This window comes from Mobula birostris, chromosome 3 (assembly GCF_030028105.1).
Source record: "Mobula birostris isolate sMobBir1 chromosome 3, sMobBir1.hap1, whole genome shotgun sequence".
NCBI lineage: Eukaryota > Metazoa > Chordata > Chondrichthyes > Myliobatiformes > Myliobatidae > Mobula > Mobula birostris.
The window spans coordinates 226,512,659-226,527,226 of record NC_092372.1 but is presented as its reverse complement, the minus strand read 5'-3'; the positions used below and the strand labels follow the sequence as shown (position 1 = coordinate 226,527,226).

General features: G+C 43.3%; 1 protein-coding gene across 1 annotated transcript in view; it reads left to right on the top strand.

The window, feature by feature from the left end:
- cpsf1 (cleavage and polyadenylation specific factor 1) overlaps nucleotides 1–14,568 on the top strand; it is a 134,648-nt gene that overhangs the window by 85,458 nt on the left and 34,622 nt on the right. The window contains exons 22-25 of the mRNA XM_072254262.1: nucleotides 4,189–4,366; nucleotides 6,632–6,838; nucleotides 9,512–9,601; nucleotides 11,796–11,945. Coding sequence (XP_072110363.1) covers nucleotides 4,189–4,366; nucleotides 6,632–6,838; nucleotides 9,512–9,601; nucleotides 11,796–11,945 — 625 coding nt within the window. The remainder of the gene's footprint in view (nucleotides 1–4,188; nucleotides 4,367–6,631; nucleotides 6,839–9,511; nucleotides 9,602–11,795; nucleotides 11,946–14,568) is intronic.

The following is a 14,568-nucleotide window of genomic DNA, read 5'->3' as shown; positions in this document are numbered from 1 at the left end:
TTGAATCCTCCCTTGTGTTTAATACCTTGGGTTCAGTAGGATTTTAAACAGTGTTTATGGTTGTTCTTGTTGAATTTTGAGGGATGTGCAAGAATATTAACAGTGTATATGCTGCCGACCCTACTATTCCTGCTTCTAGATCTGTCTGCAATAGTCATCCATTGGTTTACTGTAAGTCTTCATGTCCTTGCTCTAACTACTCTCATCAACTATCATTCCTGTAGTGTGGTGACCAGAACTGCATGCTAGAATAGCCTTTAGCAAATCTCAAGGTATTATATGGTGTCATATAGGTACTTTGATAATAAATTTACATTGAACATGGAACTGTGAATTTTGAACATCTTTGTCAATCATGGCTGCACCCCCTCAAGTTTAGTCACCTGGTTACTGAAGTTCAGTTCTGGTTGTCTCATTGAAAGGATGTGGAAGCTTTAGAGCGGGTGCCTGGATTAGAGAGGTTCAGTGTGAATTTATTATCGAAGTACCGTTATGTCACCATATACTACCTTGAGATTCATTTTCTTGCAGGTATTTATAGGAAAATAATGAAATACAACAGAATTTATGAAAATCTGTTGTACATAACCATGAACTGACGAATAACCAGTATGGAAAAGAAGACAAAATGTGCAAATACAAATAAACTAATAATGATAATTATTATTAATTAATAGATAAAACTGAGAACGTGCGTTGTACAGTCCTTGAAAGTGAGTCTGTAGGTTGTAGAATCAGTACAGCGTTGTGGTGAGTGAAGTTATCCATGCTGGTTCAGGACTCTGATGATTGAGAGGTAACAACTGTTCCTCAAACTGGATTCGATTCATATTGAGGCTTTGGTACTGGAAAGGGCAAATGCATTTCTCTGCTTGTGGCTAGCTCCTTGTCTCCCCAGTATAAAATAGCAAAGCTATAGTACTTGTCTATTAAACAGGCCCTTCACCCATCTGTGCTAATCCCAGTTGCCTGCATTAATTCCATATCACTCTATGGCCATTCAGAGTATAGAGGCGGTACAGTAGCATAATGCTATTACATCACCAGCCGTTAGATCAGGTTTCATTTCCCATTGCTGTATGTAAAGAGTTTGTATGTTCTCTGCATCACCAAATTGGTTTCCTCCTGGTGCTCTGGTTTCCTCCCACATTCCAAAGATGTGCGGGTTATAGTTAGTAAGTTATTGGCATGCTATGTTGGCTCAAGAAGTATGGAACTCTCTGCACATTCTCTGATTATGTTGGTCCGTAAGACATTGGAGCAGAATTAGGCTCTGCCATTCCATCGTGATTAACTTATTATCCTCTCAACCCCATAATCCTGTCTTCTCCCTGTAACCTTTAATGCCCTGACTAATCAAGAACCTGTCAACCCCCATTCAAATATATCCAGTGACATGGCCACCACAGCTGTTTGTGGCAATTCCACAAATTCTGTACTCTTTAGCTAAAGAATTTCCTCCTTATTTCTTTCTAAATGGACATCCCTCTATTGTGATGCTGAGTCCTCTGGTCCTAGACTGACCTACTATAGGAAGCATCCACTCCACCTAGATCTTTCAGTATTCGATAGTTTCAATGAAATCCCCATTCCCTCTCTCTTGTCTTCTGGGAGACGATATAGGAGTTTGAAAGCCCGGATGGGCAGCCTCGTGTACAGCTTCTCAGTCCCTGCTGTCAGACTCCTGAACCAGATTCAGGTTAGTTTATAGTCAATGAAATTCCGTGTTCGCAGAGTCAGTATACAAACCCCATTTCCAGAAAAGTTGGGATATTTTCCAAAATGCAATAAAAACAAAAATCTGTGATGTTAATGCACGTGAACCTTTATTTAACTGACAAAAGTACAAAGAAAAGATTTTCAATAGTTTTACTGACCAACTTAATTGTATTTTGTAAGCATACACAAATTTACAATTTGATGGCTGCAACACACTCGACAAAAGTTGGGACAGAGTTAAAATAAGATTGAAAAGTGCACAGAATATTCAAGTAACACCGGTTTGGAAGACTCCACATTAAGCAGGCTAATTGGTAGCAGGTGAGGTATCATGACTGGTATAAAAGTAGCGTCTATCAAAGGCTCAGTCTTTGCAAGCAAGGATGGGTCGTGGCTCACCCCTTTGTGCCAAAATTCGTGAGAGAATTGTTAGTCAGTTCAAAAGGAACATTTCTCAACGCAAGATTGCAGAGAATTTAGGTCTTTCAACATCTACAGTACATAATATTGTGAAAAGATTCAGAGACATCTCAGTGTGTAAAGGGCAAGGTTGGAAACCACTGTTGAATGCGCGTGATCTTCGAGCCCTCAGGCGGCACTGCCTAAGAAACCGTCATGCTACTGTGACAATTATAGCCACCTGGGCTGGGGAGTACTTCGGAAAACCATTGTCACTCAACACAGTCTGTCGCTGCATCCAGAAATGCAACTTGAAACTGTATTACGCAAGGAGGAAGCCACACATCAACTCTATGCAGAAATGCCGGTGAGTTCTCTGGGCCCGAGCTCATCTCAGATGGACCGAAAGACTGTGGAACCGTGTGCTGTGGTCAGATGAGTCCATATTTCAGCTAGTTTTTGGAAAAAACGGGCGTCGAGTTCTCCATGCCAAAGATGAAAATGACCATCCAGTTTGTTATCAGCGAAAGGTGCAAAGGCCAGCATCTGTGATGGTATGGGGGTGCATCAGTGCCCACGGCATGGGTGAGTTGCATGTATGTGAAGGTACCATTGACTCTGAGGTGTATATTAGGATTTTAGAGAGACATATGTTGCCATCAAGGCGACGTCTCTTCCCGGGACGTCCATGCTTATTTCAGCAGGACAATGCCAGACCACATTCTGCACGGGCTACAACAGCGTGGCTTTGTAGACACAGAGTGCGTGTGCTTGACTGGCCTGCTGCCTGTCCAGATCTATCTCCTATTGAAAATGTATGGCGCATCATGAAGAGGAGAATCAGACAACGGAGACCACGGACTGTTGAGCAGCTGAAGTCTTATATCAAGCAAGAATGGACAAAATTTCCAATTGCAAATCTACTACAATTAGTATCCTCAGTTCCAAAACGATTAAGAAGTGTTATTAAAAGGAAAGGTGATGTAACACAATGGTAAACATGCCTCTGTCCCAACTTTTGTTGAGTGTGTTGCAGCCATCAAATTCTAAATTTGTGTATGTTTAGAAAATACAATTAAGTTGGTCAGTAAAACTATTGAAAATCTTTTCTTTGTACTTTTGTCAGTTAAATAAAGGTTCACGTGAATTAACATATCACAGATTTTTGTTTTTATTGCATTTTGGAAAATATCCCAGCTTTTCTGGAAATGGGGTTTGTACATGGGGTTTTTAAATAATAAACACAGTAACTAGTGCGAAACAGTGGAATGGTGCAAAGGATAGTAGTTCTGTCATTTCCTCTCACTGCTGCCATCAGGAAGAAGGTACAGGAGCCTCAGGACCCACACCATCAGATTCAGAAACAGCTATTACCTCTCAACCATCAGGCTCTTGAACCAGAGAGGGTAACGTTTCTCACCCCGTCACTGAACAGTTCACACACCCTATGGACCAACAACACACATCAAAGTTGCTGGTGAGTGCAGCAGGCCAGGCAGCATCTCTAGGAAGAAGTCCTGACGAAGGGTCTCGGCCTGAAACGTCGACTGCACCTCTTCCTAGAGATGCTGCCTGGCCTGCTGCGTTCACCAGCAACTTTGATGTGTGTTGCTTGAATTTCCAGCGTCTGCAGAATTCCTGTTGTTTGCGTTTAAACACACCCTATGGACTCAGTTTCAAGAATTCTTCATCTTGTGTTCCTGATATTTATTTATTATTATTTCTTTTATTTTCTTTTTGTATTCTCACAGTTTGTTATCTTTTGCACATGGTTGTTTGTCCGTTCTGTTGGGTGCAGGCCTTCATTGGTTGTATTGTGGTTCTTGGATTTACTAAGTATGCTCACAAGAAAGTGAATCGCAGGGTCGTACCTGGTGACATACAGTACATGTACTTTGATGTTAAATTTACTTTGAATTTTGAACAGTCCTGCTTATTTTCTGACAGCGGTGTGGATGTTGTTGAGTCAACACTTGCTGAATAGTTTCCTTGTCCGCGACCTCCGAGAGTTTTGTTGCCTCACTGATGTGTTGCTTTCACTTCCTCCTCCTCAACCCCCGTCCCCAACAGCACCACCGTGGATGATGAGGAGGAGATGCTGTACGGGGAGTCAGGGTCGGCACTCTTCAGCCCTCCCAAAGAGGAGCCAAGCCGTACCTCCATGCCGACGGCCGAGAAGGAACCGTCACACTTCAAAATGGAGCCCACCAACTGGTGCATGCTGGTGAGGGAGAACGGCGTCATGGAGGTGAGAATGGGTCCCGTGGTGGGTGAGTGGAGGGGCAATAGGGAGAGGGAATCCTTTACATCTGGCCACGCTGTGTGTGTTGTAAGAACCGCGCTGGGGAACCTCCCGACCATGCTTGCCACCAGTCAGAGACTGTGCCAGCAAAGCCTCCCTATCATCTTATGCTGTGTTGTCATCATTGTCATCATCTTAAGCGCATTGCTCCTACTGGGGCATACGCTGCTGACGGCAGCTTGCAGGATATCCTCAGTATTGGGCAAGGTGATTCAAGGTGTAATCCAGCAAAGTTCCTTCCTGTCCCAGCGATGAGGTCTTTGGAGTTTTTGTAGTGCTGGGATTTTATGGGATGTGGTTGCTACCCCATGCTGCCCTCTTCCTTCAGCAGGGCTTGGGACCATCCCCGTTAGTTACGGGTACTGTGCGTTGATTGCTAACTTCGCTTCTAGAGAACACAGAGTATAGAACAGTACAGCATAGTACAATCCCTTCAGCCCACAATTTTGTGCCAACCTTGTAATCTCCTCTAAGATCAATCTAACCCTTTCCTTCTACATAGTCCACCATTTTTCTTTCATCCATGTGCCTATCTGAATGTCCCTAATGTATCTGCCTCAATACCATCCCTGGCCGTGCATTCCATGTACCCACCGTTCTGTGTTTTAAAAAAAAGCCTACCACCAGCAATCCCCAATCCCTGTATTTACCTTCAATTACCTTAAAATTATGCACCCCCCCCCCCGCCGCCCTGTTTGCCATGGCTCTGTCAATGCTTCTTGTACACCTCTATCAGGTCAGCTCATGTCCTGCTTTGCTCTAAAATCTCTCTGTAGTGAATGTATCAATTGAATTATTATGTTTGCAGTAACTTAGCTTTCTGTAAGCTATTTCTATCGTAAGACATAGAATAATTAGGGCATACAGCCCATCAAGTCTACTTTGTCATTTCATCATGGTTGATTTATTATCCCCCTCAATTCCATTCTCTTGCTTTTGTTGTCAAAACCTGTGATGTTTTCACTAATCAAAAACCTATCAACCTCTACTATAAATATACCCAATGACTTGGCCTCCACCGCTGTCTGTGGCAATGAATTCCACAGGTTCACCATCCTCTGGGTAAAAAAATTCCTCCTCATCTCTGTTCTAAACGGACATCCTCTATTCTGAGACTGTGCCTCTGGTCCGAGACTCCCCTACCATAGGAAACATCCTCTTCAAAACCATTGTACCTAGGCCTTTCAATATTTGATAGATTTCAATGAGATCTCTCCCCCCACCCCAGCGAGGCCCGGAGCCATCCAACACTCCTCATGTTAACACTTTCAGTTGTGGAATCATTCTTCACCTTGTGACCTTCTCTGTTTTGTTCCCTCCCTATAGACCCTGACCAGAGATAGAAATATTGCACAGAAAGCAAGCCCCTCGGTCCTACTTGTCAAAGATGCCGAACTGATCAATTCCCATTTTGCTCATGTTCCTCTAAGAACCTTTCCTATCCATGTGCCTGTCCAAATGACTTTTAAACGTTGTAACTATACCAGCCTCAACCACTTTTGCTGGCAGACATTAGACATACGCACTATCCTCTGGATGGATGTTGCCTCTCAGGTCCGTTTGAACTTTTCCACCTTTCACTCTAAATATATGTCCTCTCATTTTGGATTCGCCTACCCTGAGGAAAAGTCTGTGGCTATTCACCTTACCTACATCCCTCATGTTTTTATAAACCTCAAAGGTTTTTGTGTGCCTGCTGCAACTGTCAGCTAGGGTCTCGGATAGGCAGCTTGGCCAACATGGATAAGTTGGGCTGAACGGCCTGTAACTGTATTATAGAACTGTATGAGTGGAATAGTAACAGGTCTGTGCAGCAATAAACCATTGACTACAATATTAGAAGGTGGATCTATCCCTCTCTTAACTTTTCAGATTCATTTATTTATTTCACATACATTAAACATGCATGGTCCGAGGAGACACCATGTCAGGCCCTGGGGATTAATCCATCATTTGCCTTGACAACAAGTATCTCCTCTTCTATGAACTGTATACAGTCCATGACCTCACTGTTGTTTTGCCTCTGTTCTATAGATGCTGTGTCTCTCACAAGTAAATATAGATGCAAAAAAATCCATTTAGGATCTCCCCCATTTCTTTTGGATCCATGCACAAATGACCATGCTGATCTTCCAAGATGGCCAAGTTTGTACCTTGTTATGGGACCAGCACCAGCAGCCATGATTGAACTCTTCCTTTGCTTCTGTGTAGATCTACCAGCTGCCTGACTGGCGCCTGGTGTTTCTGGTGAAGAATTTTCCAGTGGGTCAGCGTGTGTTGGTGGACAGCTCCTCCGGACAGCACGTTACCCAGGGAGAGGTCAAGAAAGAGGAGTTTGCCCGCCTGACTGAGATGCCAGCAGTGAGAGAGGTCCTGTTGGTTGGGCTCGGTAATCGCCAGACCAGGCCTTTTCTTCTGGTAAGCACTGATGTGGCAAGCGTACATCTAATACATTTGGGGTGCGATGGTAGCACAGCAGTTAACACAACGCTGTAACTGCTTGGGGATGATAGAGTTTGGAGTTCAATTCCAACGCCCATGTAGGAAGTTTGTACATTCCTTCCTGTGAGTGCGTGTGTTTCCTCTGGGTTCTCCGGTTTCCTCACACAGTCCAAAGATGTACTGGTTAGTAGGTTAATTGGTCATTGTGTATTGTCCTGTGAGTAGACTAGAGTTAAATAGGTGGGTTTCTGGGCAGTGCAGCTTGTTGGACTAGTAGGGCCTGTTCCATGATTTATCTCAAAATTAAAAAAAGAAATCTTGGAAATTGTGGTAATTTTCTACCTCAGGGCTATGGATGAAAATCAACAAATCCGCAGCTGCTGGAAATTCTGAATTTCTGCTGGACTTCTCAACTGGTCGGGCAGCATCTTAGTTCATAAAACTACACTGTGCGGAAACATGCCAAACAAGATGCCCCTTCCAAGTTAGTCCCATTTGCCAGTAATTGGCAGCCCATTACCTTCTAAACCTTTTCTATCTGTCTACCTGTCCAAGTGTCTCTTGAATTTTGTCACCATTACCTGCCTAAGCCACTTCCTCTGGCAGCTCTTTCGATATGTGCACCATTTTCTGTGTGTTCATATTAAGTATTTCCCCTCTTACTTTAAACCTATGCCCTCTAGTTCTTGATACCCCAACCCAGGGGAAAAGATGTTGTTTTGATGTTTATTATCAAAGTACGTATCTGTAACATATACCACCCTGAAACTCACTTTATTGCAAATATTCACAGTAAGTACAAAGAAATAAAATAATAATGATAAATAAATAACTATCAGGAACATGAGATGAAGTGTCCTTGAAAATGAGTCTGTAGGTTGTGGGAACAGTCATGGTTGGCGTGAGTGAAGTTATCCCCTCTGATTCAGGAGCCTGATGGTTGAGGGGCGATAACTGTTCCTGAAGCTGGTGGTGTGGGTCCTGAGGCTCCTACGGTTAAGATCAATCTAATGCTTCGCCCCTGCAAAGCCCTCTGTATTTGCTCCATGTATACCCATGGTGCTCTATATACAGCTCCGTAAGATCACATCCAGCTCTATAAGATCCCATCTCAGTCTCCTATGATCCAAGGAATGAAGTCCTACCCTGCCCAGCTTCTCCCTATACCCAAGTCCTTCAATTCCTGACAATGTCCTTGTGAATCTTTTGTACACTCTTTTCACTTTAATAACATCTTTCCTATAGCAGGGCGGCCAACATTGGAAACAAATCTATGGAAGGGAAGCAGTTAAAGTTTCAGCTTTTGGACATTTTGTCAGCAACCATAAAAGAGAGAACAATTTTAGATCGCCGTGAGAATTGGCAGGAATGGGGAGAACATATGGATGAGACCAGATGAGAGGATGTAAAGAAGCAATTGGAGATACAATTCCTTTCCTTCCTTTCACCACTTGCCTTCAAGAGACCCGACCACTGTTTCCATACAAAACAATGATTCTCTTGTGCTTTTCCCAATTTAATGCCGTATATTTGTTGCTCAAAGTTCAAAGAAAATATATTAGCAAAGTATGTACATGTTACCATATACTACTTTGAAATTCATTTTCATGCAGGCATTTACAGGGGGGGAGAAAATTACTTGTGGTCCCTGCTACATTGAGGAAACCAAATGCAGATTGGACCACTGCTTTGAGCTGATCCTGTGTTCCATCTGCAGGTGTGAGCCTTAGCTTCCAGTCGCTCACCACTTTAATGTCCTGCTTCACTCTGACTTGTATCTCCCTGGCCTCCACTACTCGAGTATAATGAAGCCCTATGTAACTGAGCAAAAGCACCTCAGCTTCCATCTGAGCCCATTGCAGGTTCCTGGGTTCAGTGTCCTCCAATTTGGATGTGACTTTGAATTATTGGACTTTACCAGATTATCTCAATTACTCTTAGTCCCACTCTGCCTCTGGTAAGGACCCTATTCCATTCTCCTAGTTCCTCTGTTTCCATTGTATTTGCTCCAATGATGAGATTTTCTGTACAGGTGCCTCCAAAATGTTGTCTTTCTTTCTAAGCTGTGGCTTCCCCTTGACCATTGCTTGCAAAACAGTTGACTGCATCGCATCAGTTTCCCTTGGCTTTGTTCTCACCCTCTTTCCTCCCCAATAGGACAAGTTTTGCTGCAAGCTGTTAGACTTCAGGCGAGAGAAGAGTGGCTAGATCACAAAATAAAGGGGATGACAGTTTAACAAATACTGCAGATGTCTGTCTCCATCTGAAAGTTCAAAGTAAATTTATTATCAAAGTACATGTCAGTCACCATATGTATCCCTGCAGTTTAAAGATTAGCTTTGTCACATGTCTGTCGAAATCTTGAAACATACAGTGAAATGCATCAATGAAATGTGTCAGTGATACCACACAATCCATGGGTGTGCTTGGCAGCAATTTTGCATGCCCACAGCTTGCTAAGCCTGTTGAGTATGGGAGGAAACCCATGCGGTCACGAGGAGAACGTACAAACTCCTTACAAGCAACAGCAGGAACTGAACCCTGACCATCACATTGCTGACACTGTACACCATTAGGCTTCCCACTGTGTTGCCGTACTGCCCGTAAGTGGGAACAGAACTAACTGTCTTTGCAACTTGTCTGCTGCAGGTTCATGTGGAACAGGAGCTTCTGATCTACGAGGCTTTTCCCTATGACACACAGCAAAGCCAGAACAACTTGAAAGTCCGATTTAAAAAGGTATGTAACACCAATGTGGGAACAATGAGCTTCAAGGCTCTAATCCATATCACTGGCTCCATAAAATGAACCATTTTAGATCTTGAGGCATGTGAGGCTCTCCGTTGGTTGGGGTCAGCCACAGATGTTCTGTCCTAGTTGTCTACATATATGCAAGCCAGGGCAGTACAATATAGTGAGCAAGCTGTCACCTGTGCAGCACGCTCCCCCTCTCCACGCAGCTGATGAATCCAATGGAATGGCAGATACTGATGCAGTGTCGCAGCTCTGGATTTACTCCCGGAGCCTTCCCCATGAGACCGTATGACTGCAAGGCAGTGGAGCTCTGAGAGTAGAATTTTCCTTCTAGATAAGCTGCCATCTACAGCTGATGAGCCCCATCTGCCTGGAACGACTGGTTTTAAGGTGCTAGTAACCAGCCTTTGCCCCTTCTCCTGTTAGTAGAAACGGTTAGTAGCTAAGCCACATGTGAAGGCCAGGAGCTGGATTTGTCAGAGACCGGTTGAGATGCACGCCATTGGGAGCATTTAAGATCAGTGTTAATTAATTAACCTAATTAACTGGTTTGTCCTTGACCTTGCAGTGCAGAGATATTTTGTCATATATACAGAAGTAGCAACATTTCAAAAAAAAAAACATCCTGAAGTATTTTTGGATAGAAAGGCTCTGCATATTATAAGTATAATTATACTTATAACATATATATATATATTATAATACTGCATTTTATATACACAAGAAATTCTGCGGATACTGAAGATCTTGAATAACACACAAAATGATGGAGGAACTCAGCAGTTTAGGCAGGATCTGTGGAGGTTAAACAGTCGATATTTCAGTCTGAGATACTTCATCAGAAGATGCAGTCTTGATAGAGCATAGAACAACACAGCACAGGCCCAAAACATTCAAAGTTCAAAATAAATATATTATCAAAGTACATACATGTCCCTCTGAGGTACATTTTCTTGTGGCAATACTCAATAAATCCATAATAGAATAATAACCACAACTGAATCAATGAATGACAGCATCAACGTGGATTTTGAACCAGAGTGCAAAAGACAATAATCTGTGCAAATACAAAAAGAAAGAAAGAAACGTTGTGGTGAACCAAATAAATTATCATATAAACTAATCTCTTCTGACTACACAATGTCCGTATGTTTCCATTTTCCTCACGTTCATGTGCCTATTTAAATTTCTCGTAACAGTCTCCAATGTATCTGACTCTACCACCAATCCCTGCCCCTGACCGTGCATTCCAGGCACTCACCACTCTATATTTAAAAAAAAACTTGCCTGTAACATCTCCTTAAATTATCCCCTCTCATCTTAAATGCATGCCCTCTGGTGTTAGACATTCCAACCCTGGGAAAAAGATATTATTTGTCTGCTGTATCTATCTATGCCTCGCATAATCTTAAACCTCAATTAGATCTCCCCTCAGCTTCTGCCACTCCAAAGAAAACAACCCATGCCCCCTAATCGAATCTGCATCCTGGTAAACCCCTCCTGCAGCCTCTCTAAAGCCTCGGAGAGGATTCTGCCCGAATTGCTGAGTTACTCTAGAATTTTGTATGTGTTGCAGAAATTCATTGTCTATTCTCATACAAAAACCCTTACATCAGAGTGGCTGTTTCAGCATTGGGCAACCTCATTGATCTTGTCTCTTACATCATTCTGAATTTCATTCATGTAGTTAGAATGGGGTGGAGCTATGTCTCTACCAAAGGAGGTGTGAGGTGCTCCTTCCCTCCGCTAGTCTGCTGGTCATCCTCGGGCAAGCTGTAGCATGTGCTTAGCCCCCCCCACCCCACCCCAATCGTGGTTACGTTAAGCTATGGGAGGAGGTGGTGGCTGGTGGTATGAGAAGCTGGTGCATATCACATGTCCTGGTTGTGTGACCACTGATGCCAGACAGACGTTCTCTGAAAAGTATTGATAATGGCTTCTAGTCATCCGTAATGTAAAGACGCTACTCAAGAATAATTATGGTCAACAGTTGTAAGACCATAATCGCCAACGTCATATGACATGGCACATAATGATGATGAGATAGAACCTCCGTGCATGCTTTGAAGTTGCTACGCAGTTTTAATAAGCCACTTCTTTTCTGCTAGTCCCATGGTCAGTCCTTACCCTGATGGTAGCCTTCAGCTGGTGACAAATGATGAATCGATTTCTTCCCCAGGTGCCACATAATATCAACTTCAGAGAGAAGAAGCTCAAACAGTCCAAGAAGGAGAAGAAGGTTGAGTCTGCCACAGGCGAGGAACTGATAGTCCCAAAAGCAAGGGTTGCTCGCTTCCGCTTTTTTGAAGATATATCTGGATACTCAGGGGTAAGAGATGTGTAGGCATAGTGTAAAAGTATCCATTTTTCAGCAGAAATATAATACTGAAATAATATAGTGCATAAATTATAAGTCATAGTCATACAATCTCCTGTTCTATCCGAGAAACACGATGCCTCAGAAACAATAAATGTTCTGGTGGGAGAACTTTGCATGTCGAGCAGCACCTTTTGGAGGAAAGAAATCGCCAACGTCTCAGGTCGAAACCCTGCATCAGGCCAGCAATTTCTTTCCTCCCACGGATGTTACATGACCCACTGAGTTCCTCTAGCAGGTTGTGTGTAGGATCTTTCTCCGAGTGATGTTGCTTTATCTGCCCAATGCTGCTATGTCACCACAGTACGCTTAGGTTGACTGTAATGTACTTTGGATGCTTCTGTGCCCACCATATAAATGCAGGGCTGCTGAATCTTAATTCTGAGAATTTGGCTAACTTTTTAAATAATGACTTTGGTGATTGTCCATTGTATCTGACGATGATAGGAAACGGGGTAAATCAGGTGCTTGAGGAGTATAAGAAGTGCAAGAAAATACTTAAGAAAGAAATCAGGAGGGCTAAAAGAAGACATGAGGTTGCCTTGGCAGTCAAAGTGAAGGAGAATCCAAAGAGCTTTTGCAAGTATATTAAGAGCAAAAGGATTGTAAGGGATAAAATTGGTCCTCTTGAAGATCAGAGTGGTTGGCTTTGTGCGGAACCAAAGGAAATGGGGGAGATCTTAAATAGGTTTTTTGCGTCTGTATTTACTAAGGAAGCTGGCATGAAATCTATGGAATTGAGGGAATCAAGTAGTGAGATTGAAAAGGAGGAGGTGCTTGCTGTCTTGAGGAAAATTAAAGTGGATAAATCCCCAGGACCTGGCAGAGTGTTCCCTCGGACCTTGAAGGACACTAGTGTTGAAATTGCGGGGGCCCTGGCAGAAATATTTAAAATGTCGCTGTCTACGGGTGAAGTGCCAAAGGATTGGAGAGTGGCTCTGTTGTTCCGTTGTTTAAAAAAGGATCGAAAAGTAATCCGGGAAATTATAGGCCGGTGAGTTTAACATCAGTAGTAGGTAAGTTATTGGAGGGAGTACTAAGAGACAGAATCTACAAGCATTTGGATAGACAGGGGCTTATTAGGGAGAGTCAACATGGCTTTGTGCGTGGTAGGTCATGTTTGACCAATCTGTTGGAGTTTTTCGAGGAGGTTACCAGGAAAGTGGATGAAGGGAAGGCAGTGGATATTGTCTACATGGACTTCAGTAAAGCTTTTGACAAGGTCCCGCATGGGAGGTTAGTTAGGAAAATTCAGTCGCTAGGTATACATGGAGAGGTGGTAAATTGGATTAGACATTGGCTCGATGGAAGATGCCAGAGAGTGGTGGTAGAGAATTGCTTCTCTGAGTGGAGGCCTGTGACTAGTGGTGTGCCACAGGGATCAGTGCTGGGTCCATTGTTATTTGTCATCTATATCAATGATTTGGATGATAATGTGGTAAATTGGATCAGCAAGTTTGCTGATGATACAAAGATTGGAGGTGTAGTAGACAGTGAGGAAGGTTTTCAGAGCCTGCAGAGGGACTTGGACCAGCTGGAAAAATGGGCTGAAAAATGGCAGATGGAGTTTAATACTGACGTGTGAGGTATTGCACATTGGAAGGACAAACCAAGGTAGAACATACAGGGTTAATGGTAAGGCACTGAGGAGTGCAGTGGAACAGAGGCATCTGGGAATACAGATACAAAATTCCCTAAAAGTGTCGTCACAGGTAGATAGGGTCGTAAAGAGAGCTTTTGGTACATTGGCCTTTATTATTCGAAGTATTGAGTATAAGAGCTGGAATGTTATGATGAGGTTGTATAAGGCATTGGTGAGGCCGAATCTGGAGTATTGTGTTCAGTTTTGGTCACCAAATTACAGGAAGGATATAAATAAGGTTGAAAGAGTGCAGAGAAGGTTTACAAGGATGTTGCCGGGACTTGAGAAACTCAGTTCCAGAGAAAGGTTGAATAGGTTAGGACTTTATTCCCTGGAGCGTAGAAGAATGAGGGGAGATTTGATAAAGGTATATAAAATTATGATGGGTATAGATAGAGTGAATGCAAGCAGGCTTTTTCCACTGAGGCAAGGGGAGAAAAAAACCAGAGGACATGGGTTAAGGGTGAAGGGGAAAAGTTTAAAGGGAACATTAGTGGGGGGGCTTCTTCACACAGAGAGTGGTGGGAGTATGGAATGAGCTGCCAGACGAGGTGGTAAATGCGGGTTCTTTTTTAACATTTAAGAATAAATTGGACAGATACATGGATGGGAGGTGTATGGAGGGATATGGTCCGTGTGCAGGTCAGTGGTACTAGGCAGAAAATGGTTCGGCACAGCCAAGAAGGGCCAAAGGACCTGTTTCTGTGCTGTAGTTTCTATGGTTCTATGATAGGAAACCCATGCAGCAGCAGTTTGAAAGTAGAAAAGCCATCGTAATAGGGACAGTTCCATTCTCTCGACCTCAGAAATTCAGGTCCGGTGGTACAAGTAGCTGTCACAAACCGGGGTCTTCCTTGGTTGCAGTGGGTGACCATGACTACTTCTGTGCCTCGTCGTGCCCTTCGCTCTCCATGGAGCGTTGCAGAACCGCCT